Raw genomic sequence first — 27,738 nt, forward strand, 5'->3', positions numbered from 1 at the left:
GACAGATATAAGCAACCATGATATTCAATCATGAAAATTAAGAACAAACTCCAATAGGCTTACTGGGTCTGCAATTTTATCTATGTCAATTGTCCCTTCATATGTAATGTGGAAAAAAACATTATTTGCTGCCACAGCTTCTTTGCCTCGCTGCTTGTATCTGAAACATCAGTTTATCCATCCAGATAGTAAATGGTAAAAGGTATCTGAAAAAAGAACTACAAAAAGGTGCTCAGCCCAGATATGGGTGCTCTTCATTTGGTGGAGGTCTTGGTTTTAGATCCCATTGAGATAAGCTGGAATTTAGATTTGGTGAAGCTTAATGGCACGCATGTTGGGTGACATATGGAAAGGTTAACACTAGTTGCTAGGGAGGGGTCTCGAATGTTAGTCCTGTAGATAATCCACATTTGAAGGTGCTATTTGTTGATCAGGAATAAATACCATGGCTATCAATATAATGGACTGTCAGGTTGCATGCTCTTTTCTGATTGATCCTTACTATTAGGCCAATTAGACCTGTCTGGTGGCAAGTTGTTACATAACCATATCTTGGTGGGATCTACTACAAAGAAATTTGAAAAACAAAAGCCAAAAAGAACAAATAATGGGCCTCTTTCCATGTTACTCCTACCATCACATTTGGTGTTACAGCGGTGATAATAAAGAAAGAATAATTCCTGCTAAGTATACAGTTTGAACATAACTAACATACCCAAATATAAGGTCTATCCATTCATGCAGATGAGCAGATACATGCTCGCTCTCAAGAGCCATCCTATGCTTATGGATAAAATCAACAGGGCTGTCAGCCCAAGGAGGCAATTTGACAGAATCTGCGAAAGATGACTCAACATGAATGCATTGTTTGCAGATGTTTCATCGCCTTTTGTGCATCTAAACTCTGGCCATCAAAATGTACTTACCCAGCTTTCCTCCTAGTTGTGTAGTGCCAAAATCAATTGAGTTGACATTAGTTAGTGCCTCAGGGAGATAGAACATCTCTGGGACCTAGAGACACAGAATAAGAACTTAGATACAGAAAGGCCACATTTAGATTCATCACAGAAAATAATCAAAACAGTAATGACCGAAAGGTAGAAACAATGGATGGCAATTGGCAACCTCATCTAAAGTCATGTGCAACACTAAGAAAATATAAACTGAAAAAATTGCTTTTATGAATTGCATATGTGGATTCGTACCAACTCTTTTACATCACTCATGTCCTCAAGAACACCTTTCCAAGTACTGCTAACATCAGAAAACATGCGATCAGCATGGTCAAATTTTCCGCCTTGTAGTTGAATAGCTAGAGTAGTAAAAGGCTCCACTCTAACTAGGTAATACAAGACCTGCAAAAGCACCAAGACAGAAGGAAACACAAATTTAACTAATTATCCAACACAACTATATTAAACCAAGGTTTGCAATCTTGGTACCGGATCCCATACCAGTACTATTCTATTATAGTGTCAGTATGCATTCTGATATAGTAAGGTTCAGCATACTGAATATCGGTACACTACAGTACCACGTACCAGTTCGGTACCAGTATGGTACCGTATGCCCGGTATAGTATGGTACCGACCAGTCTGGCAAACATTGTGTTAAGCAATAGGCTATCAAATACAAGGCAGAAGTACAGAATTTCTTGGGAATTCCATATAAAATGCAAATGAGCACTTTTGTCAACAACTTCAATCATAGTGGTAATGGGAAACATTAAAAGCAACAGGATATTTACAACAAAAGATGAGAATATAATAACTTTCAAGAGTTAATCAACATCGCAAACAAATAAATACTTTAATGCCTAGCTGATGTAAGTATAAAACTGCTTAACATACTCCTAGAAAACATCTATGCAAGATTTCTTTTTCATAAACATGAAATTGCTTCTAAAGCTTCAAAGTTAATAACATCAAGATAGCTTCCTTCAACCTGCAATACACAGCCAAACTAGAATATGACATCAAATGTATAATCTGCTTTTATTTGATTTTTTTCCCTCAAACACATATAAACAATCCAAAGAATAAACAGAAAAGGGAAGAAAATAGAAATAAGACGAGAAAAGTACAAGAAGAGAGAACAATTACGAGCAGCCCCTATTAAAGCAACAAATAATAAAGTATCTTACATTAGCAGCAGGTTTACAGTCATAGTACAAAATCTTGCCCTCAGGTTTTCATCCAGAATAACTTAGGAGATTCAGAAGAGTTTAAAATTTCTTTTATCTTTATGAGAAATTCTCGAGAAAATGGAAAGTACCTCCAATAACTACTTTCTTCAAATTAAGTTGATTGACATTCAGAAAGTTATAAAAGTTCATTTTTTCTCATCAAAATATCAAGACAATATGATAACATGATCCGGACATATGTTTATTATAACAAAAGTTGTTAATATGCTTTACAGGAAATATATTTTATTCTTCCATGTTCTTCACCATTCAGCAAAATCTTAAAATTTCTATAGAACCGGAAAGATTTGTTGATAAGGTTATATTTATCGCAAAAGTAGTTTCACTGGTTACCAGTATGGCTGATCAACACAAGCGCATTTTGCAGTCCAACATCCACAATCTGTAACAATCATCCTTTTCTGTTTTTCATTAACCTTAGAAGAAGCACATTTTCATACTTCACATACTGGATTAATCATTTCCAGTTCCCAGCAGCTTGACTAGAGTTTACTTTTGCAGCTTCAGAATAATTATCTTTTCTATAAGAGATCACATTCTGACTAGCATCTAAATAGGAAAGAGCCCCAAAAGCATCAACAACAAGAGGGGAGAGAGAATGGTTGGATATCATGCACATGCACACACATTTACATACAAACACATATATACATCTACACATACATAAATACATATATTATGTATATATGCATGCATTTATGTATACAGGAAGGGCTTGAGAGGGAGACAGAAGAACTCTTCTCTTCTAGGACAGTGCTTACTCCTTCGGACTTCCTTGCTAGTAAAGCCAATAACTCCTATTTTGAGCACTCAAGCAGAGAAGGCAAAATGATATCAGGACTGAGGATTACAGTAGGAAGAGATAATTTTCTGACTGGCAATAAAGAGATCTAGGCTCTGTTCCAAAAACTGGATACCCTACATAACATGATTAGAGACACTAGCTTTATAAGAAGCACCAAATTGGAGAAGCTCAATGCCTTTTAGGATAAACAATAGTGCCTCAAGGACACAACTGATATTTAATAATCAAGCATGCAACAACAAAGCTTTGAATGATCTAAGGATTAGCAACAATCCAAAAGTCATCAATCTCTATGGTGTATCAGTCTGTTAACAAATTGATTCAAGCAGATACATGCAATGAGTTAACTCTCAAGTTCACAACAGTAATATTTATCATGCATAATTGTACAACAATTTTCATAACAGCATAGACCCTACCAGATGAAATCAAAGCAATAAGTTCGATAATGTTGACAAAAAATATATATGCTACAGTACAAGGAATAAAGAACTCATTTTGAAAAAAATAGGTTGAGGAAGTAGGAGGAATAAAGAACTCGACCTGAGAAAAGCAAAAGAAAGCATGCAGACATAAACAAAAAGAGGAAATGGACAAAGGTAATGGATGCACAAATATATATGTGAATGGTCTTGTAGGTTTATGATAGACAAGATGGTCATATAGGTTAAATTTGAAATAAAATAATTACCGTTCCCGCACTAGAATAATGTGAACCATAATGGAACTTGGGGATGACTGGATCTTCAAAGCTAGAGTACCTCTCTTGGAACTTCATTAGTCTGTCAGGATTCAATGCACCAATTGGCTGCATGATTATAATTAGTCTGGTCAAGCATACAATTAAATTATAAATGGTAAGGACAAGCATGACCTGGAAAGTAAAGAACCTACCTTTGAAAGATCTCTGAATGAAGCAGGATCCCCAAGATCCAATTTCTTTGAAAAATAATCTGCCAAGATCCATGGGAAAACAGGATACTGCAAAGAATAAAAGGTTACTAGGAACTGACTTACAATGAAATTAATCAAAACATGACTAAAAGAAACATTCAACAAACTGACCTGGGTGATGTCATTGTAGCTACGCCCAGCCAGGGTGTTGAGTTCCATTAAGTAGTCAAAATTGCTAATCTGCAGTGACACGATTGTACTTCGCTCTTAACTTTTAACCCCTATAATGTAACAATTGTAGAATCAATAGGCAGTGCATGGTTATCTTTTACCTCCCACCTTGCCCAACGTTCCATGAGCTGAGTTCTTTTGAGAATTTGTTCAGGTCTCTACAACCAATTAAAAAGTTGCAATAACGATTGATATAAACTAGACCACAACAATGATAAGTTGCAAAAAGGGTAAGGACCTGTGTAGCCAGATATATATTATTTAGACGAGGAGGCTGAGCTTGAACAATAGCACGATAGGCATTCTTGCGCCCTTCGATACTCTGGATTGAATTGCAATAAAAGTTCAATATAGTCATGCAATATGATGGCCAGGTGCAACAACCATGTCCCATAATCATGAAATATGAGAGAAGAGCGAATTTCAAACACATATATGTTACCCCAAAGTCAAAGAAAAAATTTGATCGGTCAACCATAAACAACTCCAAAGCACTCCTCCTTAAAAGATATCTGAAAAGAACATGTCACAAAATGACAGAGACCATGTTATCATTAAATAATTTAAAAGTTAATACGACTGTAGAGTATTCTAACAATCAAAAAGCAAGATTACTCATTAAAAAATTATCTATGGTTGCTCATATGTAAGAGTATTTAAGGTTAGATACATCAGTCAATCTTATAAAGATGAAAAATCACATTACGCATTGCATGCTCTCTAGTAATAATCAAAGACAGTCAGGATATTAGTGCTCCAGAACAACAAGCACCAAAATAACAATACTAAGATACATAACTAACCATATATAAGACCATGTATAGGGAAAAAACAAGTATATTTCATTACACATATCATATACAAGCAGATTGGTTCTTAAGTTGCAAGTTTTCCATTTATCATATCCAATGATGACAATGTATGGTCAAAGTTGCACTCTTGGCATTAGCATAGTGATTGTTTGATTCGAACAATTTAGGAAAGTATACTCATTCTAGAAATAACTATAAAGACCTCGGACCTCATCCAAAATGGCTAGACAAGAAGTTATTAATTGGGGTCTTGGCCGACCTTAAGTACCCATAGCAGGCCAAGGGCTCCAATTACTAACTTTTAGCTAGCCCCATTTAGGTGAGATCTAGGCTTATCACAAACAAAATCAACCCAGTCTGCAGCCCACGTGACTAGAAGTCACTACAAAACAGACCCTTTTGGAGCTTACTACGAGCTAGTCATGTTGTTTATGACTATATCCTACCCCTAGCATGGATGCCAGGGCTTAAACGGGGAGAGTGTGAGGACCATGCGGGCATGTTTAGCCCCACATTGGGCGTACATAAATGAGGCCTTGGGTACTTAAGCAAGGGCAAGGACCCTAAATAATAACTCCTGATTCGCCATTTTTGGGTGAGATCCTAAGTTGTTATGAACAGTATTAGAGCCAACCTAGTCCATAGACCATGTGGCTAAGGGATCATTGTCCCTTTTAGGCTAACCACAAGAGGGATCCTGGGGTTTGTGATTTCCACCCTTTCCTTGGCAAAGACATCAGGCTTAAATGACAGACTTTGTCTAGTCATACATTGGCTATGCATTGAGGAGATGTTGGGTACTTAAGCATCTAGCTAGTCCTTTTTTGTTGAGACCCTTGGTCGTTACAATATTACTAAACACATTGCTACATTCTTATCATGAATAAGAATAGACTCCCAACAAATAATTGAGGATTTCATCACAGACATGCCAAATTCTCTTAGCAGTTTGCCGACATTGTTGCACATTATCCTCTAGAAAATGTTTACAGAGGTCAATATGAATAATCCTAAAAACCTGATTCTCGTGCAAAGAAAATAAAAGGAGTCCAAAAAATAATGGGTGCAAGTAATGTTTAGAAGATATGTTTCATTTCAGATCAGTGAATAAACCGAAAGAAGAGACGTTTCTCGCTCGGCGCCGCACTATGCTCCGAAAATAAAAGACGTTTCATAGTTGGTCCATTCAACCACCACCAGTGAAATTAGTCGTCCCTTTCCATCCTCCTATTTGTAGCTCCACCTGGTAAACTGGAGCTTTTATGGACAAGCTACTCTGGAGACTGGGCACTAACCTAGAGATTTTGGGTTTCAGCTCAACTAGAGCAATCAATTTCAATTTCGGCAGTTTCCAATGGTCTCAAGCATGGTCTACCGAATCGGACCGTACCGGCCGGTTCGGCCCAGTACGGACTGGTCCAGCCTAAAACCGGTACCTGGATAGCGAAGAAACCGGTTCCAGCTGTTTTTGGACCAGTACCGACCGATATGCGTGCGTACCAGTTGCGTACCAATCTCGTATCGGCCCATACCGTGCTGAATTTTAAACCACAGCGCGTGCACGCTATGGTGTTAGAGTGCGTGGCCACACGCTCCCTCGAGACAGCACCCCACGCGGGTGCGGGGATGCGCGCCGGGGCGCGGTTCCCCGCCTCTCGCATTTCCACACGCGGCGCGCGATTCCCCACATTGCAAACTACCCCACACGCAGTTCCCCCGCCCGCGCAGGAGTGGGCCAGTTCATCCATGCGAGCGCGCTGCCCCGCGCGGATCATAAATGCCATAGAGTGGCATTTAATGCCACTTTGTGGCCAGTCTTTTATCCGCGCGCGTCCGTGCGCGGACGTGAACCAAAAAAAAAAGGCAAAAGACAGGTTCATACCGAACCGGTTCCGATATGAACCGGTCCGGTAGGCGACCGGTACGCCAACCGATACCGGCTCAACGTATCTTGGTCTCAAAAATTTTGCTGTAGAAGTAAAAAGATTTAAAAAAAAATAAAGAGTCATGAAAATCCTTAAAAATAGAAATTATAGGAAACTAATGTCAAAAATAATAAATTAGGCACCATTTCAAAGTTCAAACTATATAACATTCTTTGCATCCATTGGATGTATCCTTTGCGGTATCTCAATAGGACAACAAAATATATTTTTGAAAAATATAATAACAAAAACAATATTGAGAAAGGTAAGTCGTATCGGCTCGAACCGGATGGTACGGAACATACCGTCCTATACCGGTTCGGTACCGATATCCGGTACAGGTAGCGACTGACACTATATTCCGTACCATATCGTATCGATACTATGCTAGTGTGGTACCGATATAGAGTCCGGTACCAATATGAAGTCCGATATCGAGACAGCAAACCTTGATGTTGAGTATTATATGTAGTTTTAGATGAAACGAAAGGGCTTAAAGTACAAGTATTGGTACCTTGACTTATGGTACATATCAACGCGGTAAAGTACCGCATAGAGATGTGTATACCTACTGGTGCCCGCAAAGCATATGTGAGATATCATTCCATGTGCCAATATTGTATAATGTGGTATTAAAAGACATGCCAGTACTACTAGCAACCAAGGTATGCTGTACCGGTACCGATAGGCGTACCGGTCGCCTACCGAACCGGTACAGTACCGGTTCGGACCGGTTTATACCGGTACGAAATCGGATAACAGCGCGCAGTGCACACGGCGCGCGGCAACACGCTGTGACCACAGAGTGTTATTAACTATGTGGCATTGTAGCAAATGCCACAGAGTGGCATTAAATGCCACTCTATGGCGCGCTGTGGAATGCCACAGAGTGGCATTGTGACATCCAATTCGCAGGCCGAATCGGACGGAACCGGTCCGGTTCCGTCCGGTACGGTCTTGTACCGGCCGGTTCAGGCTGGTACGGACACTGTACCGCTCGATTCCAGCCTCATTGGGGCCGGAACTATTTTTCACTGCAGAATTGGACCGGTCCGGTACGGGTTGAACCGGCCGGTACAGACGGGTTCAGCATACCATGGTAGCAACTAGTAAGTACAATATGATCTTTATGGCTTGGTATGCGCTATAACTTCATGATCCAAATAGTGACAACCTAATATCTACGGGAATTGAATTTTTCGATGGCAAAACTTGTGAAAATTTTTTGCTTTCCTCTAAAGACCACTGAGACTTGTTATTGCCAAGCTTCCAAGTCTTCTCAAAGCACACAATCTAGATCAAGAAACAAATTCTTACTTACGTCAACAACAACAAAAGAATAGTTAAAAGAGAAAAAGACATAATTATCATATTTCTTTATAACTTAGTTTCAATGAAAACTCAGATCTATTCCAGCCAAAACTGAAACATTTCTTTCTCTTTTGGATTCAAAGTTTTGGCAAAACTGCAAATTGTGGGTGACATCTTCAGGAAGGAAAGATATAAAGTGTACTCTTTCTTTTTTTCTTGTTTTTATAACACATATTAATCCCATGACAAGGAGACATCTGAAGGCAGCCTTTAATTGACAATAAAATGGTAGTAAAATCGCATTTACCTTCTACTAAACATTTGATGAAGGGACGAGATCAACCAGCTTCGATCCTTGTCCTGCTCTTTATAACCAGAAGTCACCGCATCCTCTGTGGAAGTATCATTGGCAAGCTCAACGATTATGAAATTAATTCTCTTTGTTGTTATCTGGAAAATGACAAAGTAAATTTGATTGAGATTTTATGAATAAGAAAAATTTTATTAGATGCCTCAAAATGAACTAATAATTCAAGAAAGAACAACAAGATCTTAGATGGAATTTCTGTTGAAGAGAATTGTTATAATATAATATAAGCAATATATAGAATAGAGAGGAAGACTTTTAAAATTATAACATATTTCTAGACAAGTTTGCAGCATGAGTAACGTGATTATCTATGCCGAATAAACTGACGGCCCTGGAATTATTACCATCCATTTGACCATATTCAGTTGGGAAGAGAAGAAGGGGTTGGATAAATATAAACATCCATGAAAGATAGAAGAACATGATGAGTCTATTTTTCGTTTTGCAGATAATGATAAAACAACCAGGTAACAAGTTGGATATTCAGTTGTACGAAGATAAATTTCAGAAGGTACAATCAAAGAGGAAAACCCGGTGGCCAAAGCAATATCCAGAGGATACGAGAGGCCAAGCAATTCCACAATCTCAAGACTTTTGAAATACTGAATGATATGACAAACATATTTTGGTATCCCTAAGATCTTAGGATTCATGCCTATAGACCTACTCCTATCCTTTCTGCCCCTTTTTTGTTGCAGCTGATCAGCACACCTGTGAAAGCTTCCACAGATCCAAGAATTGTGAACCTACACAGGCGGGAACAATGAATTTCACAAAAATAAAATTTCAGAAATTGCATATTTAAAAATTTCCATCAAAATTTCATTTAAAATGAAACCACAAGGAAATAGAATGAACAATGGACAAAGCTTGCTAGCTTTGCCTAGAAATTTTTTTCGATTGAAACCAGAAGCACTAACTGCGTTAGTGATAAGATTGCTGCAAATCTATGTGACACAATATCTTGTCAGCTAAGAAAACCCTAAGCATTCCAACCACAGGACTTTTGATTCAGATGAATACACAAAATGGAAAAGAAATATTTGTCAAAAAGCCTATATTTAGAGCACAACAGTGCATTCAATTCAGATGAGTATTAACATGAGCAGGATAGATGTCCAAAAGATTGGACCAGCACATATCAGAGCATAAAGCCTAAGCATAAACAAAGATGTTACATCTGCACTTACTTGGAAGGTTCCACGTACAACCTTCAAGGGTCGTACCATCAATGAAGGAAGTTCAAAAATAATCCTTTCATCAGTTTCACCAGGCACACACCCAGGAACAACTACTGGTGTGGATAGAACCAAATTTTGATCACCAGAGGCTCCAGAAATTCTAGGATCTAATGATGCCTTTGAAGATTGGTCAGCAGCTGGAGAAAGCCTCTGGTTGTCGATACTGTTCTTAGTAGTCTCATTTTCCATCTGCTCATCGTCTTCATTCCTTTCCTCCACTGACATCGCCTCGGGTATTATAATGGAAGCAGTTGAAGAAAGGTTGGTGGTGAATGAAGCATCTGGATCAGCACTACACACATCCGATTCTTCGCCAAATTTAATATGCAATCGATCTTCATAATCAGCAGCTGCACCCAAATGGTCAGATCCCCCGTAATTCCTCTTCAAAAAACTTCTCATCCTTGATGAACTTTCTGTAAGATCTAATTTCCAAAAAACCTGCAGATTAAAACATTCACAAATCTCCTAAATTAAATATTTTCAGAAAAAAAATGGTACAGAAGAGAAGGGATATAGCAACAACATAATAATTTAAGAAACAAGACTAGACATACACGCTCAGTATTAGATAGGGAGTCTCCAAAAGGTCCAAAGAGCACACTCTGCTCTATTAGGCAATGAAGAAGCTTTCTCCATGCACGAGTCCCAGTAGATACATGGTGTCTATCTAATACATCAACTTGTGCACGTCTATCCATCTGCAAATCTGAAAGTCTCAATATGCTACATGGCTATTTAGAAACACCACATGAGGAAGGAGTAGCATGCCGATCATACCTCCAAGCGCTGCATGTTTCTTGCTAAAGCAAAGCTTGTTACAAGGACTGCAACATATTTATAAGACAATGCAGAAAAATCCCTCCCTGATATTGATTTTGAATCAACTGACTGGAGACACTCTGTCCAGGCAGCACCCATAGCTTCTGATATGTTCCATCTCTTTGCACGCTCAATATCACTTGCACTCCTCCTGTGTGCTGATGTTGCCATTGCTACAGCACTGAGACCTCTTCCAGAGCCAATCTTGGCATGACGTTCAAGATCACGTGCAGCAGCCAATGCTGCAGCCTTTGCAGCAGCTTTGTCCTTTGGTACTGGTGGAGATTTATTAGGTGTATCAAGAGGCTTCTGGAAGCTTGAAAATGTATGCAGTCTAGTTGTTCTACGCTCAAGCAATGATGTGTCACGCCTAAGCGGGGTATTTCTTGCAGGTGTCACAGTTTCTCCACCAGCAGCACCTGCAGCAATCATCGCTAGTGCCATTGCAGCAGGAGGTGATGCAAAAGCAGCAGCCCAGCCAGGGGTTATCATTGAAAGAGAAGCCTGAAATGAGGTTAGGAAATTATCAATCCTGATGATGTCACCAACAACAACTACAGCAACAAGAAGAAGAAAACAAGCCTGATCGCAGAATATGCCATTGGCTTTGCAAACCAAGTTTTACCAAATTGTCCAATCAAGGACCCCAGTTTGGTAATCAATGATGTATTACCAACACAGAAGAAATAATAAGAAAGAAAACAAAACATAGAGAAGTATCAATGTTTCACAAAATTGCGATGAGAACAACTTGAATCTCAATATTTCATTACACAAAAAGCATCAGAAAAATCCAATTCACTATTTAAGAGCACACAAGCCAGGAAACAAATGACAAGACTATGCACGGAATAGAGACTTTAATACTACTGCTAGAACCACATAGGGCTAATAAAGTTTTGGGCATATTTTACATGAATATAATGGTATAAAATTAGAAATGATATTGTTAGGAAGTTAGACATGTTAACACTGGGAGACAAACAGATACCATGTTTGGTACATGTGCAATCAGCATTTTAAGTTCAGATACTCTGCTAGTACTTGTGCACAAGATTTTGAAGCATAATGGTACCAAAAGGACAAATATATTAGACAACAAGAGACACTAGAGTACAATGCAAGTATAAAAAGCTGGCATGTCTAACTGCTAAGCATCAGATCTATTTGTAAATCATAAATGCAGGTTACAGACATCCAGATTGTAAATTTTGTGTACTGAATATAGCAGATGACAATTAACAGGTCATCATTATGATCCCATGCATGAATAATAGGTGTGATCCATGCATTACATGTATGCACATATACTAAGATACATTAGAACAAATCATTGAAGTGGTCAAGATGAGGCACACGCATATTAAGCAGACACCAATATGATAATGTTCAGAATAATCTGCATATGCAGAGTGCAGTAAATGATGTTTTAAAATTATAGCTTTGTATAATAATATTTACTTATTATTATCAGTCATTGCATCGAAGGCGATGCCTGCTACTAGTCAAGCAAGGGCATCTGATCTCAAGACGAGCCTTTTAAAATGGAGCATGGCAGTGACTATAGCTGGGAATTCTCCCTCCTCTTAGAGGTGGGTGGGCCAAAACACATTGAAATGAGACATGGAAATAATTCTAGGTCCAAAATTAAAGTTTTTAGGACTGGAAATAATAGACTCCAGAACTATTTAATTCAGAAATTGAACACAAATTATACAATCCATCATAACATATAAATCATGCTTGGACGAAAATACAGTCACTACATAATTTTAGGTCCATTTAAAGTTTCTAGGACTGGAAATGCTCATACAACAAGTTGACGTACATTAATACCAGACTACAGAAAATAGTGCACTGAAACCCATTTCACAACCATATCATAAATTTCTAAAATTGTCTAGTTCCAGTGGCAGATGTTGGTACTCCCTAAACTGGTCCATAATGTAAAATAGATGTATGATACAACGGGACTATCACAAAAATTTGTCAACAATATGAAATAAAATTACATATCTATTAATGTCATACTCAAAATGTTAGCCAGTTTAAGTAAATGTCATTTACGAACACAATTAGCTAATTGATTAACAACTGGAAACAGCTTAAAATTAAGGGCGAGTGTTACATCAAGTTAGATATTCAGGCTACACAATAATGCCTGGAACGTGGGACCCAGGTACACAAGCACCATAATAAATTAACAGCAAACACTTGGTTAGAGGGGACGAGAAAAGAATATTAGAACAGCAGTTAAGAGTAGCGACATCAAAAGCCCTCACGCAAGTCAAGGATCAATGGGAGAAAATATAAGGATATTAATTACAAGCAGTAAGGTGCAAGGTGCAGTGAATAAAACAAACTTCGGGTAAAAATGTTGGGATGAAACACTTAAATTTAATGAATAACGAGTATGATGTTTTTGTAGAAAACCAATATCATAGTTTTAAAGAAACTCTTGCATATTTTTAATTTAACAGAGACTTGTAGAAAAGAGAAGTTTTATGCAAAGAAAAGATGTCCATAGAAGCTTGATGAGAAGGCCAAGATCTAGAGAGTCCTTATAAGTACGTTGAATCACTTGTTTAAAAATATTAATAGTTTTAATGACTAATAAAACGTAACTGGAAAAATAACCAACTCCTGAAATCAACTGAAACCACAGCTTAGGCATGAATTTCATTCAAGCAATAAAAAGGAAGTTTAAAGGTCAATCACTTGTTGGACAACAATCCAAATAAATAATGTTCGATTAGCTTAACTTTTATATAAAGATATCATAACCTAAGTACAGAAATGAGAATTTAAATTATATTTCATACATACATCCAGTAAAATTGTTGAAACAAGAAAATGGTAGCATTTTTGCCAGAAATTAATTTCAGAAGTAAAACATGGAGATCATTAACAACGTTGAGGGAAAAGTTCGTGTTTCCCAGGCAGCAAAATTCCAAGTTATGAAACAATTTGAAGTTACATCTATGTAAAAGGAATAATTAAAGTAAAGCAGTAATTTATTCACCTCAACTGGCAGCGCATCTGCTGCCAAAGCATGATCATCAACAATAAGAGGATTTTGACCATCCGAGGAAGTAAGATCATGAATTCCAGCCAAAAGGGGTCGCCAACGTCTTAGAATGGCTACAAATGGTGGTAAAATTGCCTCAACAAACTGTTTTCTAAGAGGTTCTCTGTCTCTGCCAATGGCATGCCACACCTGCATCATGAGATTGATAAAAAAGCACAAACTTTTTTTTTTTTGTATCACAATGAAATTTTATTAAAATAAATCAAAAAAGTAAAGCAATTGACAAAAAATCATAAACAAGAATAATACTACATATTAAGGAAATGAAAGCATTAGTCTAATGGGATCTTTGGATACACTATTATTCACGGTCTGAAATATTGCGGTCCAGTTTTGTCTTAGCCAAGATCTACCGGACCGACTGTACCGACGTACCGGTAGGCACCGGTACCGGTTCGGTACCGATCGGCCAACAGAGCAACGCAATGCGCGGACACGAAAAAAAAACAACGCGCGGACGAGAAAAAAAAACAATGCGTTAAATGCCATAGAGTGGCACTAAATGGGAAACTGTGCGCGGTCATGCCATAGAGTGGCACTAAATGGGAAACTGTGCGCGGGCGCGGTTCCCTGCAAGGGAACCGCCACAGGCGCAGTTCTCCTATGCGGGAAATTGTGCATGGGAGCAAGCTAGGCGCGCGATTCCCCGTTCGCACCCGTGCGGGCGCTCTTCCCTGCGCGCGGGCCCAGTTCCTAGTCCTATAGTTGCTCATCATCCCTATGGTAAATTTGCATAGTTAATCCAAAGAATTAAATAATGCTGAAAAGTCTATTTTCAAATATGTTGTATTATAATGTAGACTAACTTAGGATTCTGATATCAATACTGTAGTGTAACTCGAGTTTATTTACAAACCGTAACATACCGCCAATTTTCATTATTTGACACAATATATTGTAACACATTGTGCCATAGTTTCAATTGATAATAGCAAAGTACATGATATTTAAGTGACAATTGATACTAGTGTTTTAAAATGTGGTGCATGTTGCTGAATATACAGCCACTTATGCATATGCAATCTCCAAACCACACTGCATACCCTATATGCAGCTATAAAATGCAGTCAGACCATATATGGGATGAAAAGGTGGCTCACTTAGCACCCTGCGCATGCATATGCAATAGGACAAGCATTTCAAGGCTACATATGTAGCCTACTTATTATTATGTGGCCACATAAATTGCTCGTTTCATCATTTTGTGGCCACATATAATGGGCCTCCTTACCATTATTCGACCACATATGTGGGCTTCATAAAATTGTATGACCATGTGTAGCCCACTTGATGTGGGCCTATGTGAATACAACAGGTTGAATATGACACTTGGGTTAGATATAGATTTCAAATGAGCCAAACAAGCATATATTATTTTTTTAATAATATTATGACTACTGTTAGCAAGAATTAAGTACTTAATAGTAATCATTAATGTTAGATGTTAATTGTAATTAATATTATTAAAATTACTATATTTAATATATCTTTTATTTTTTTGTTTGGAAATACTAACCTGTTCAAATGTCTTGACCGCCCACACATTGCAACTGATTTTGAAAATACTAGTTGATAGCAAGATAGTTTTATGTCTTCAACACTAACTAGAATGAGATATGAAGTTCATGATATAGTACAAGTAATAGATATAGCCAATGACAGCCACTAAGGTGATTTGGCAACTTAACCACCAAGTACCTACAACCAAGGTATGCTGAACTATCCTGAACTGGGTGGTTCGAGCCATACCAAACCAAACCGGTCAAGAACCAGGATAGTTCAAGCGGTCAGGATGGTTCAGCCCCTTAAAACCCTCCCAAAAACCTCACTCTCCCCCAAATGCCCCCGACCATCCATTCTCTCTCTTCCCCCCTCTATCCCTCTCTCCACTCTTCTACCATGATGGGAGCTTCAAAGCTCCACTATGTGCGTCGTCAGTCACTCGTCTCATTCCTCTTCAATGTTGATTGATGCCAATCAATGTCCAAGCCCCTTCCCCTCTCTCCATCTCTCTCCCTCCCTCCTCTCTCTCTCCCTCCACCTCCTCCCTCTCCACCTTCTTTTCCCTGTTTCGGTCCGACACAGTACGATATGGGCTCGTACTGTATTGAACCAATCGTCGGCCAGTACGAGCTCCAATACTTGTCTGGCAAACCTTGCCTACAACTCTCATGTATATCAAGCAAGGCAGCTACTAGGACATCTAGCATTTGGTTGCTTAAAGGCCACCTAGTGCTTAGCATGGTATGCTGCCGGTTCAGCACGTATCGTACCATACCGGTCTGGACCCTGACCGGTATGGTTCAGCCGTGGAAAATGGTACACAACCCGTACCAACAGAACCCAACTGAAGCCTGAGAAAAAGAAAAGAAAGAGAGAGCGAGCGGGGGAGGGAGGGAGAAGGAGAGGCCTCCGCCGCCCCCCCACGGCCTCCACCGGCCCTCCGCTGGCGGCGGAGGCCTCTCCTTCTCCCTCCCTCCCCTGCTCACTCTCTCTTTCACCTCGTCTTCTCTGGCTCTGGCTCTCGGTACGGGCCCGACCCGGTACTGAAATGGTACCGAGAACAATGAACCGGACCGGTAGGCCACCGATACGCCTACCGGTACCGATTCGGAATACCTTGGTGCTTAGGTTGTTGCTTTGACTATGCTCACTATTTAATAATAATGTTGTAAATTTATTTTATCTTAGAATGAAGAAAAAGAAACCCTAGTTTTTCCATGTTTGGATTTTAAGGACTACAGAGAGTGCAAACTGACGATTTGAGTTCATATATCACTTGATTTAAAAATACAGTCTAAATTTATCAAAACATGTTCATGATTTTATGATTTTGTCCAAACAATTTCTAGAAAACAGAAGTACTGAAACTAAGTTGGTATCTATTTATACAAGCTTAAGTAGTTAAGGAAATCACCACCATCCAGCAAGTATTGCTTCATGCCCTCCATGTTCTCCACCTTATCCAAAAGCTATCTTTTTAAAAGCTATATGTATAATGACAAATTATGGTACTTTATGTTATCTGGAGAATCTATTGAGTAAATTTTAACTTCAAGTGCCTACCTAGCCACCTAGGTGCTTTGCCTAAGGTTCATCATCAAGGGCCTACCAGGATGTCTAACAACCTTGCAAGTGATGGAATCTAGTAGGGGAAGAAGGATAAGAAATTTAAATGCATGAGACAATTTCTTTATTTGTTATCCTTATTTTTATTCCCTTTTTTTGTCATAAAGTGTATATTTGATATTGCTTCTGCTTCACAAAAAAAAAAAAGGTGGAGAATTTAGAAGCTAGGTTTTCTAGCTTCACCTAAAAGGCTTTTTTGACTTTTCTTCTTGTAGAAGCACTTTTCAAATGATAGTACTGAATACTTATTTTTTTGGAGAAGTGTTTTCTTGTTTTAAAAGTCGCAAAAGCACTATGTTTAAGCAATATCAACTATGCTCAAAATATTAGAAGAATGGGCCAATGGTTGCTGACTAAAGGTATGTATGTGCTCCAAGATTTTAAACTAATATGATTGGGTTAGAGGAAAACTTTTCTTGCTTTGAACTTTAATATAAGCAAAGATATTGGATTTGAGTTGCTCTTACAAAGAGACTAGTACATAGATGATAGGATATCAAGGTACGCCATACTATACTGAACTAGACGGTACAGGGCAATACCATACCATATGGGTACATAGTACAGAGAGCATACCGACACTTGGCATGCCAAACCAGCCCCGCACCGTACCGTTATAATATAGCAATAGCATGGCACTAGTACAGGGCCCGGTACCGAGGCGGCATACCTTACATGATATGATGCTTAGAATTGATTAAACATAGAGATCTGATATTTCAATAATATACAAAAGAGAACTAAAATACATCTAGTGAGTTAAATAGGAGACCAACAAACTTGTTCATACAGTGAATTGGAAGTCATAGAGGGTCATATCAATATGGCTGCAGTGTAGAATCACTTCAGGTCATAGAAGAATATAGAGATCTACCACATGGTTGCTACTTGCTATAATAAATCTTGCACTAATCGCACTATCAGTAAGCTGACATGAGTGGGCCTGCAATAATGCAACTATTGCACTAAAAGTATGCTAATATGCAGCTCCTCAAACCAACGGAGGGATAAACTTGAGTTAAAAAAAGGAAAGGAACAAAAATGGAGGATTTAAAAAGAAATATTGCTCACTGTTAGGAAACAGAAAAGGACTTGCCAAAAGAATACACTGCTTAGAAGAAAGTACACCTATTATTAATGAAATATGTTCAATACCTTCAAGAAATCGCTCATCATGATTCGTATCTCTCTCTTCATTCTTCTTGTCAGTGACATTCATTGAGAAACTGATACAATATGCAGTGATCTATCACATGCAAATGAATTTCTCTCTCGCACACGCGTGCGCTTTATGGAATGAACTAACAGTTGCTAATTCTTGGTCAGTGAAGTTGTGTCAACGCTATGCCAATAGAACACCCAGATCCAAAAAAATAATCAGATAATGATACAAAAATACTCTCTTATTACTTCTTTATGTCAAACAGAAGGGTCATTCAGATTTCAGAATATCTTTCTTGATTGGCAATTTCGGCACCCATTGTACACATAGAAATCTGTTACTATTTCACTTTGATAAGGTCGATTATCTTAAAAATAATGCCAGTACAGTTTGCTCATGGACATTGTTGCAAACAGCCTTACAAAAAGGATAGGTAAATTCATCTTGGAATTGATTGAACGGCACATTGTCTTTCCTTCATGCACATTGTTTAGCAATTGTAAGCTGGATGTCATTGAAGCATTGCTAAACTTAATGAACTGTATCATGGAGGCTGAAAACAGTCCTTTTATGATACATGATGCATAATATAGCAACACTTATGCAGGCGAATAGAGAAAAGAGACATTAATTTCCATCAATATTGTTCTAAAACAACAGTAAAACCCTATAAAAATTGAAGAACAGAAAATACTATTTCTAGATCACAAAACAAAATCCACTATCATCTAGAACAGGCCCATATCATGTCTATCAATTAATGGAAAACCTAAACTTCATCCAATGTACTCATTCTGATTTTCTCATTTTACCATGTCAGCATCAGACAATTCTTGTCGATAGTACATCAATATATTAGCCACACAACTGTGTCGGTCATCCTTTACAGTTCATCAAATGTGCCAATTACACAACTAATATGCATCTCACTCTATTCTCCCCATTAATGTTTTCATAACCTTGTACATTCTTCAGTTGCCTAAATAATACTGATAAAAGATCTACAATATAGTAATGCTCTCTTTGGGGTACCTTTTGGTCATCAATTTTGGAAAAAAAGAAAAGATATCCAATTATATATTTATTCTTCAAGTTCCGCATCATATCTCTGCTTCAGCTTTTTTAATCTTTAAGAAAGAAAGAATACTACCCCATAAAATAGACTCTTTGTTACAAGATCAAGTTCATAGGAGAGAGGAGAAAAGCAAGTTGTAATTGCTCCCAAAGAAATAAAGTTGAAGTCAGAGTTTAGAAAAAATAAAGTAGAGTGAGTCATATATTTACTGGATAGATCAGTAGTAATAATAGACCGAATTTAGTAACCAGAGAGACCATTAGAACAAATGTATGAAAGCGTATGGCATGGTTGCAAGTTGAAATGTGTGATCATGTTTAGGCATGTCAGTAGATCATTCCCGAGAAAGACAAGAAAGTAAACATATCTTGCTTAACTGGAAAAACTGGAAGAGAAGACAAATTTAACTAACCTCGGAGTAAAGGACAGAACATGCAACCAACACCCTTTGTCTCTTGGATTCAGATATTGGCATGTTAAGAATTGGTGCAAGTACACTGTACATCATAGGCATATTGTTAGAGTAAATTGTTTGAAGACACCAACCTTCAGAGAGAATGATATACAAAATTCTAATACAACAGAAGAACAGCATCAAAAATGACACAGATTAAACCAAAAATGAGTCTTAGATCTCTGACAAATAACCAATACGACATAATCATTGAGTAAAAGACTCACTACCACTATTAAATGTATGCTATAAATAATGCAGTAGCCATGGAAAATTCATCTAATGTTCTCTAACTACTGCTGAGGTATTTCTCTATTATTTATTGCACATTAGGGAATCAGCATTAGTTTCTCTTTACGCAATAAAAGGTTTAAAATACCAGTACCACATACCTTCCCAACTATCAGGATGATCTGGCATCTTTGTACCATACCAAAATGCACTTTTCTGGTTTTGTTTGTCATTTTCTTTTTGAACTTTTTGTCTCCCAAATGAGTATTTGAGTAAACATTGATACTTTTTGAGGTTCCCAGCATCACAGAAGCCAGATCGCTGTAAGGGCAGGTTGAATCTTCCCTCCTTCCCCTCCTTTATCCTCTTCCTTCCTTTCTTGTTCTCCCCCATCTGTTTCCCTGTCTTTCTCAGTCTCCGCCTGCACTGCCCCTTGTGACTAAGCCAGATATAGAGAGAGCTGGACCCCCTACTGCTCTCTCTCTCTCTCTCTCTCTCTCTCTCTCTCTCTATTTTTATAGTTAGAAATAGCGACCGGTGTCCCACAAGTGTCCCGGTCCTGGTTTCTGTTAGAATTTTGTGGTACTAATGGTACCATCCCATTTTAGTGGGACCTAAATTATGATCCACATACTTTTGAGGCTTCAACGACCATAAACTAGACTGGTGAAAATTCTTTTCCTAATTTTCCCTCTCTTTTAAAAGCCTTCCCTTCCTCAAAGTTAGGTAGCAGAGCATCCATGGTAACAAGAATTAAGAGAACAGAAGCACCAAAGAAATGCTGTCAATGTCACCCTCCCTTCAATTTCTCTCTCATTTGCCTTGGTTGTTAGCCACTTAACCATCTCCAACACTGTTAATTTGATGGTTGTTAAGAAAGAAATCTCTGTTTAATATAATTGTAACAGCAAATGCAGGAGAGGTATCAATTGAGTAAGGAGATTTCTGACACCTGATACCACAGGCCAACTTAAAGGGTGGACTATAAGCACAAGGCTTCTTGGTGCTTGCTAGAGAAAAATGAGAAAAGATCTAACTTATTCAAAATTAGTACATTCCATGTACTATAGGTAAGCAAAAATGATTGGACTACGAATTTGAGTGTTGGCAAGTTTGGCGGTTGCCTTTCAATAACCATATGCTGGTTTATGCAACTAATTTAACAAGTAATGACTTGTGATAGCTAGAAGCCTCTTAAACATGTGTAGATTAAATTAACTAGTAACACTTCAACTTTTACATCTACCTTCAAAAAAGTTTTTCAATGAACATGTTATATTCATAATTTAAAATATGCCACTATGATGTGTAGAAAAGTGTCACATATGTAGTTTTATGTTTGGTTGTATCAATCACTTGAACCAAGGTTTGCTGAACCGGTGCTAGAGGTAGTACCGGCCGGCTATAGGATTCGATGCAGTACAGTCCGTATTGTGCCAAACCAAGGCATTCCCAAAATAGGGAAGGAGGTGGAGAGAGGAAAAAGGAGAGAGGAAGAGAGGGAGGGAGAGGGAGAGGGAGGAAGGAAGAAAGGGGGAGGGCCGAGGGTTAAACCCTAACCATGGTGAAGCAAGAGAGAGAGAGGGAGGGAGGGAGGGAAACACTAACCCTAGCAGAGCGAGAGAGAGAGAAAGAGAGAGAGAGATAGAGGGCATGCTTACCGATGACAGGGCGAGCAGTGTCAATTAAGTAGGGAGGGAGGCTCCCAAAAACCATCGCGAGCTGGAGGAAGGGGTGATGCTTCTCTCAAATTGTAAGCCAAGAGGGAGGGGAGGGGCAGTTTATAAATGAATCAGGACTTGGGAGGGTTCATAATTGAACTGGCGGTGGTTCGGCCTATGTACGAAGCCAACAAGGCGAACCATCCCGATTCCTTGTTGATTCGATTTGGGGCAGTGCGGCCAACCATGACTTGAACAGATTGCATAGAGCAGATAGCTAGCGGATAATTTGTCGAGTGACACTTCAAATATGTTTTCTATATTTTCAAAGGGAGAAAAGCTTGACTCTGCAAAGTGAATATAAAAATGTTCAAATAGGTAATAGTGGCCCAATGGGAGAGATACATCCTACAATGTGACTTATTCACAAATATCAATTTATGTCTGCATATTAACATACAAATATATAGACATATGCAAGGTACGCCAAACCGACCGAACCGACGTACCGGTGGAGACCGGTACCGATTCGGTATCATTACCAAACCGGCCAACTGCCAAAAAAAACAAAATATCATCGACGCGCGTGCGTCCGTATTTTAGCCACATAGTGGCATTAACTCTGTGGCATTAAATGCCCACGCGGGGCTGCGTGGGCTCGTTCTTGCGCGCGGTGCCGCGTGGGCTCGTTGCCTCGCATGGGAAACCGCGCACGAGCGTGAGCAATTTCCTGTTTGCGCTCACGGGGGCGCGCTGCCTCGTGCGCGAACGCCTTTTTTTTCCCTTTCCTTCTTTTTCCTCCTTTCCGAACTCTCTTCCTCTCCTTTCTTCCCCTCTCTCCTCTCTTCTTCTCTCTTTCCCCCTTCTCCCGCGAGCAAAGAAGGGGCCGGAACCACAAGCAAGACGGGTGATCCTCGTCGGCCCGAGGAAGAAGGTTGGCCCAAGGCCCGGTGCAATAGGTAGGTTTCTTCTCTTCTTCTTCTTCTCCTCTTCCTTTTCTTCTTCCTCTTCTTTCTCTTTCTTCCTCTTCTTCTTCTCCGGTGCCGGTACCGGTTCGCACCGATACCAAGTTGTATCGGTGCGAACCGCACTGGTTCCACCGGTACGGGCAAGGAGCCATTAGGGTTGGAAGCAAATTCTATAGTTGTATCGTACCAGTACTGGCCGGTACCAGTACGGTACAGGCTGAATCGGTCAGTTCTGACGGGTTCAGCAGACCCTGGATATATGATACAAATAGCTATATCAATAATTGCAATAGTTATTCAACAAATTTTCTAATTATGTATGAAACAATTTTCTCATGCATGAAATTCACAAGAACCACAACACCATAAATCAAACATCTATACAAGATTATGTCCAAAATCGACCTAAAAGGATATGTCTCTAACTCATGAACCAAGATCACATTGACACGGTTCATTACTTTCCCACAATATAAATGGACATAAGGCATCTAGGCTGTATTTAGTTAGGGATTAAAGGAGGATTAAATGGAACAAAAACCCCTTTAAGCCATTTATTCCAATATAACCCACCAAGCACTAGAAAAAATAAGCAATTTATTCCGAGGGCAAAGTGGATATTTTAAAAGTTGGTAAAGCTACTTTTCCACCTAACTCGGAGAAAACTATTCCACTCTATAGGGTGGAGTAGTTTATTCAATAATAAAGTGAGTTAGGACTTAGGAGTGAATTAAACTAGGGATCGCCAAACCTTTCCAAACCGGATGGTTTGGCACATACTGAATTGGACCAGTCCCTTACGGAAATTGTTTTCAGCAATTCATAACGGCTTAAGGCTAGGGTTTCGACCAATCTCTCCCGATACCGATTCACGAGTGCCTATCCCCTTCCCTCTCTCTCCCTTTCTCCGATAATCATCTCTCCTCTCCCCTCTCCCTCTCTCTCCCTTTCTCCGATGATCATCTCTCCTCTCCCCTCTCCCTCTCTCTCCCTCTCTCAGATCCTCCTCTCCCCACTTAGTCTCCCACCGTCTCCTTCTCTCCGATCCCCCCTCCTCTCTCCCCTATACCTCTCTCTCACTCTCTCCAGGATGGACGAGCGAGAGAACTCCGAATCAAGCATTCTTTTCTTATCCCTCCTGCTCCCTAGAGAAAAACCCTAGCAACCCCATTCGACGAGACCGCCATCCATGGTGATGGCTAGGCGAGTCCTCTCTCTCGCCCTCTCCCTCCCCCTATTTCGATATGCATCGGGTTAGTACGTATTGGTACCATACCAAACTGGTCGCCAACTAGTACATACCCCAGTATTAACTATGCAAACCTTGAGTTACTATTTAAACTGAGTTAACTTACTCCATGACCACATGCACCCCTATAATTTTGAAAGTTGAAATGGAATTGCTACATAAAAAAGAGAGGCAGAACACAATATATTATTTCCACAAACTAAAACAAAAATGATTTAGCTAATAAGTATATTGGATTGATTAAAAAATACATGGAAGTAAATACATTATTATGCCACATATATCAAGCTATGCACTAATGAGGCATTAAATCCATGCACTGTAGCAAGGACAAAAATGTAGAGTTGGATGCATAATAAACCTAAATGAGTAATTCTAGAAAATGGTAAAACCATAAGAAGCTTCAGCCTTCAGTAGTTCATTATAGAAATATAATGAATGAGAATGTAATGAGAGATAAGACATTGTTTGATGACAAGCACGGACCTCATTAAATGGGACATCAAAGGACCTAAGTATAACCATTGGAAGCACATAGCAGCACGGCTAAGTTCAAATGGAGGAAAGGAAACAACATGTTGATCTAGTAGAAGAGACATGGAATCAATTAAACCTAGATCCAAAATTGCACCATTTTTGAGTGTAACAAACAGATAAGTTTAGTACAATGTTACCTCCAAAGAAGTGCTGAACGAGGTTTCCTTGTTGATAAGCGATTATTACTATCTAATGGCTTGGTGTTCCCAGTTTGATAACTCAACCCTTCTGATATGCCATCTTTTATACTTATATTCCTCATGAAAATGTCATCATTGCCATTGTCATCTTCCCTCATCGACAAAAGAACCATGCGAAGCATGCATAAAAATGGCTGATCACTGTCCAACAGCTGGTAAAGTGCTGTCATTCCACCCATCCCAGTGCCAGATCCACCTCCAATACCAAGACCACCACCAATTCCAGATTCATCTAACAGAAGTGCTTGCAGCATGGCAACTGACTTCTTCACTAATGGAAGCTCAATCCAGTTTCCATCTGAGTCCTTTTCCAGAGCACATTTCCAAGATTCCCAACCACTTCCCCCACCACCAAAGACTGTCAATTTTGGGGGAATGCCAACACCATACCACAATCTGCTCCTGTACTTCCAACCTTCAACTAGATCTAAGACACAGCTGCCATAAGATACAAACGCACACCGAACAGATTCATAAGGCTCTGCTGCAGCTGCTGCAGTAAGGCGCTCCATAACTGCTGCAGAAATTTGGCCATTTGCGTCAGCCATAGAAGCAAGGACCTGAATTGGAGAACAATATACAAACTTAGAGATGACTTGGATGATATGGAAAAACAGATTCAGCAAGAAGTTATTTAATTAGATTTGAATCGATCAGATTATGCATGCATGCATATACATAAACGTGTATACTTGCATACATACATACATACATCCATACATATGTACATACATATTCTAGAATGGGTATCCCAAATCGACCAAGATATGAAAAACAATATCAGCCATTCTTGAGAAATCATCTCTTCAAAGATCACCGATACATGCCACCGGCTATAAAATATTAGCTAATCCTAACATTGCAAAATTTTAAAATCCATGCAAACATAAGTTGAATGTTGAAGGTGGACGCACATATTCGTTCAAAAATAATTTGTGTCGTAACATAAAATGAACAATTACATTGCTGAAACAAAATTTTAATATATGGGATACTGAAAACTAGAGCATACTGATATATAATCATGTAGGAAAATTATGGATACCTTTTCATCAAATACTACACCAGAACTAAGAAAGAGAGCAAATTAAAATGCAGCCTCTTATGATAAATCAACAATATTTTGCAAACTCTAGAAGTCTAGATACAACCAGAAATTTACTGAGAAACATTATCATTTTCGATGTTTAGCAGCTCCCGAGTGATTTGATACCAGCATCACATCACTCAAAGCAACAATTGGCATCTCAAATGAAAAAAGCAAGATAAATTCATTATACCAGTATACAACAAACAAATGAACCATCATCAGAAATGAGGTCCATATAAATAAAGTTCACTACATGGAATAATAGAATTATTACAGAGATATCAGCATACATACATCAAGGGAAAGACCACCAGTATCACTGGACAATGAAGTCCTCCTGGATCCAATGTCATCCATAGATTCACTGCCAGTTCTATCTAGAGAATTTGAGTGACTAATAGTGGATGAAGTCACTGCAGCAGGGGATCTATGGCCATCAACTGACTTGGAAGTGCAAAACAGCTGCCCTTGTAACCGCAAGTGATCTTCTACAAGCATTAGAATTACAATTGCATTCTCAGCTAATGCAACTGAAAGATGAGCAGCATTGTCTGCTTGTGCTTTAGCTTCTTGTGGTGACAACCCCTCAGCTGCTACACCAGCAGCTGCTGCTGCAACAACTTGAGTCTGCTGCAAAAGAAGAGCTAGGTGAAATTATTATTTTGGCACCTCTTCTTGACAAAAAGCAGCAAACAAGATTCAAGTTCTGAAAGCTAATACACAATGTACAGTTAGCAATTCTATATCCTACACAAGGGTATAAAAAACAATAACCAGAGATTAGAGAAAGAGACCAACCGTAGAATGAAGACATCACTAGTTTAGCACCCTTCACAAATATTTTAATAAAAGCACATGTATAGACGATGGTGTGATATTCTAATGTGGTTAGTACCAACAGGATAACAGCATGCCTGGGTTATCCTTAATAAAAAACAAAGTGACAATTACAAGCTACAGATCTTCCATGATAGTAAATACATCTAGACATATATAGCCCTTTCTTCAGCAGAGACTGAAATATCTGTAATATGCACAGATGTGGTCATCCATCACTTGGTCATGTAAGCCAACACTTAGATACAGCATTCCTTAGAGTTAACTCTCTTGCAAGGAAATTTGATATGAATTAATTACATGGTTACCTACAATCTTGTTTCGTAATAATTTTCACATAAGTTTGCAATTCCTTATCCTGTCTACAAGACATTGTGATCACCAATACCAGATACAGCATGGGAGTTCAGATGCCAGAGTCTAGTCCTAATATAGACATCACTTCAGGCTAAACGGCTTGATGAAATTAAATTCCAATTCCCATATATAGAGCTAGAGATGATAAACACTGGAATGACCAATAACATGCAGTACTACTCGATACAAAGTCAACAATTGTAACATGCAAAGTTGCAAACTAAGAAAACCAATAGAAGCATAAAGCTAAAGGAAAAAAAATCTATCCGAAATAATATTTAATAAGACAATCACTGGCTTTCCTCTGTATGAGATTCCAGTATAGTTAGTGCCCCTTGTCAGAATTTCCATCCAAACAATCACTAAAAACTGGCCGACTTTCCGCTTCTTATCCTCCAGTCTATTGAGGATCAACTACCAACCTTCAAAACCACCAAAAATGGAGTGCAACGAGGGAATTGTTGGGTAAATAAATTTTCCTAATCTGCAAACTTTTACAGGCCTCCTTCCAGCACCGTTCTCCAGCTTTTTAGCTGATCTTTCTACTTGCCACCTTACCACTACTCCCTGTTCAAAACCAACATCCCTTGCCATTTCTACAATTCTATCACCATTTGACAACAAAGAGATTTACGGAAACAATCCTGAAAGTCAAATAAGAAGGATCCGCATATGCATAAAAGAAAAAAAGCAGTTGACAGATGGATTGATTATTGGATCTCTAGGCAGTGAACTTCTAAAACTTCTTATGAAGCTTCATTTGAAAAGATTGCACATCCAAGCATTTAAAATCCAATATATCTTGTATGGGAAAACTAAATATTAAAGGAAAATTCCCCACAACTTTGCATGTGTTGCACAAACACAACTGTGCTTTAACAATTTTCAAACAGATCCACTAATTTAATCGTCATTGCAATCTGACCCTCCCAAAAATACCCTTGCCATCTGAAGAAAGTAAGAATGGAAAGTGGGAAGCCTCCATCCCCCCAACCTACTCATTATCTTCCTTGATGTGCCTGTTGCTCCCTGTCTCCCCCTCTTGCTGCTCTCCATGAGCCTATAATATGTATCCAATGCAAG

The 27,738-nt window shown here is 38.9% G+C and overlaps 1 protein-coding gene across 8 annotated transcripts in view; it reads right to left on the bottom strand.

Annotated features, from left to right (window-relative positions):
- Window positions 1-27,738, bottom strand: part of LOC103718064 (BEACH domain-containing protein C2-like) — a 57,061-nt gene that overhangs the window by 4,064 nt on the left and 25,259 nt on the right. For 4 of the 8 annotated variants that reach the window (XR_015976195.2, XR_015976196.2, XR_015976194.2 and 1 more), the window contains exons 10-27: window positions 25,756-26,091; window positions 24,309-24,931; window positions 19,484-19,568; window positions 13,640-13,834; window positions 10,576-11,121; window positions 10,353-10,496; window positions 9,745-10,236; window positions 8,492-8,634; window positions 4,579-4,648; window positions 4,375-4,458; window positions 4,238-4,294; window positions 4,077-4,145; window positions 3,906-3,992; window positions 3,703-3,819; window positions 1,206-1,355; window positions 927-1,011; window positions 716-836; window positions 64-160 (exon numbers count right to left, since the gene is read on the bottom strand). Coding sequence is in view for 2 of the 8 variants with exons in the window: in XM_026808837.4 (XP_026664638.3) it covers window positions 64-160; window positions 716-836; window positions 927-1,011; window positions 1,206-1,355; window positions 3,703-3,819; window positions 3,906-3,992; window positions 4,077-4,145; window positions 4,238-4,294; window positions 4,375-4,458; window positions 4,579-4,648; window positions 8,492-8,634; window positions 9,745-10,236; window positions 10,353-10,496; window positions 10,576-11,121; window positions 13,640-13,834; window positions 19,484-19,568; window positions 24,309-24,931; window positions 25,756-26,091 (3,501 nt within the window). In the remaining 6 variants the exon portion in view is untranslated. The remainder of the gene's footprint in view (window positions 1-63; window positions 161-715; window positions 837-926; window positions 1,012-1,205; window positions 1,356-3,702; window positions 3,820-3,905; window positions 3,993-4,076; window positions 4,146-4,237; window positions 4,295-4,374; window positions 4,459-4,578; window positions 4,649-8,491; window positions 8,635-9,744; window positions 10,237-10,352; window positions 10,497-10,575; window positions 11,122-13,639; window positions 13,835-19,483; window positions 19,569-24,308; window positions 24,932-25,755; window positions 26,092-27,738) is intronic. The other 4 variants (XR_015976197.2, XM_088717965.2, XR_015976199.2 and 1 more) reach the window with 2 other exon arrangements.

Source organism: Phoenix dactylifera, chromosome 3 (assembly GCF_051530095.1).
Source record: "Phoenix dactylifera cultivar Ajwa chromosome 3, Ajwa_hap1_PhDact_Kaust_v1.1, whole genome shotgun sequence".
NCBI classification, from domain to species: domain Eukaryota; kingdom Viridiplantae; phylum Streptophyta; class Magnoliopsida; order Arecales; family Arecaceae; genus Phoenix; species Phoenix dactylifera.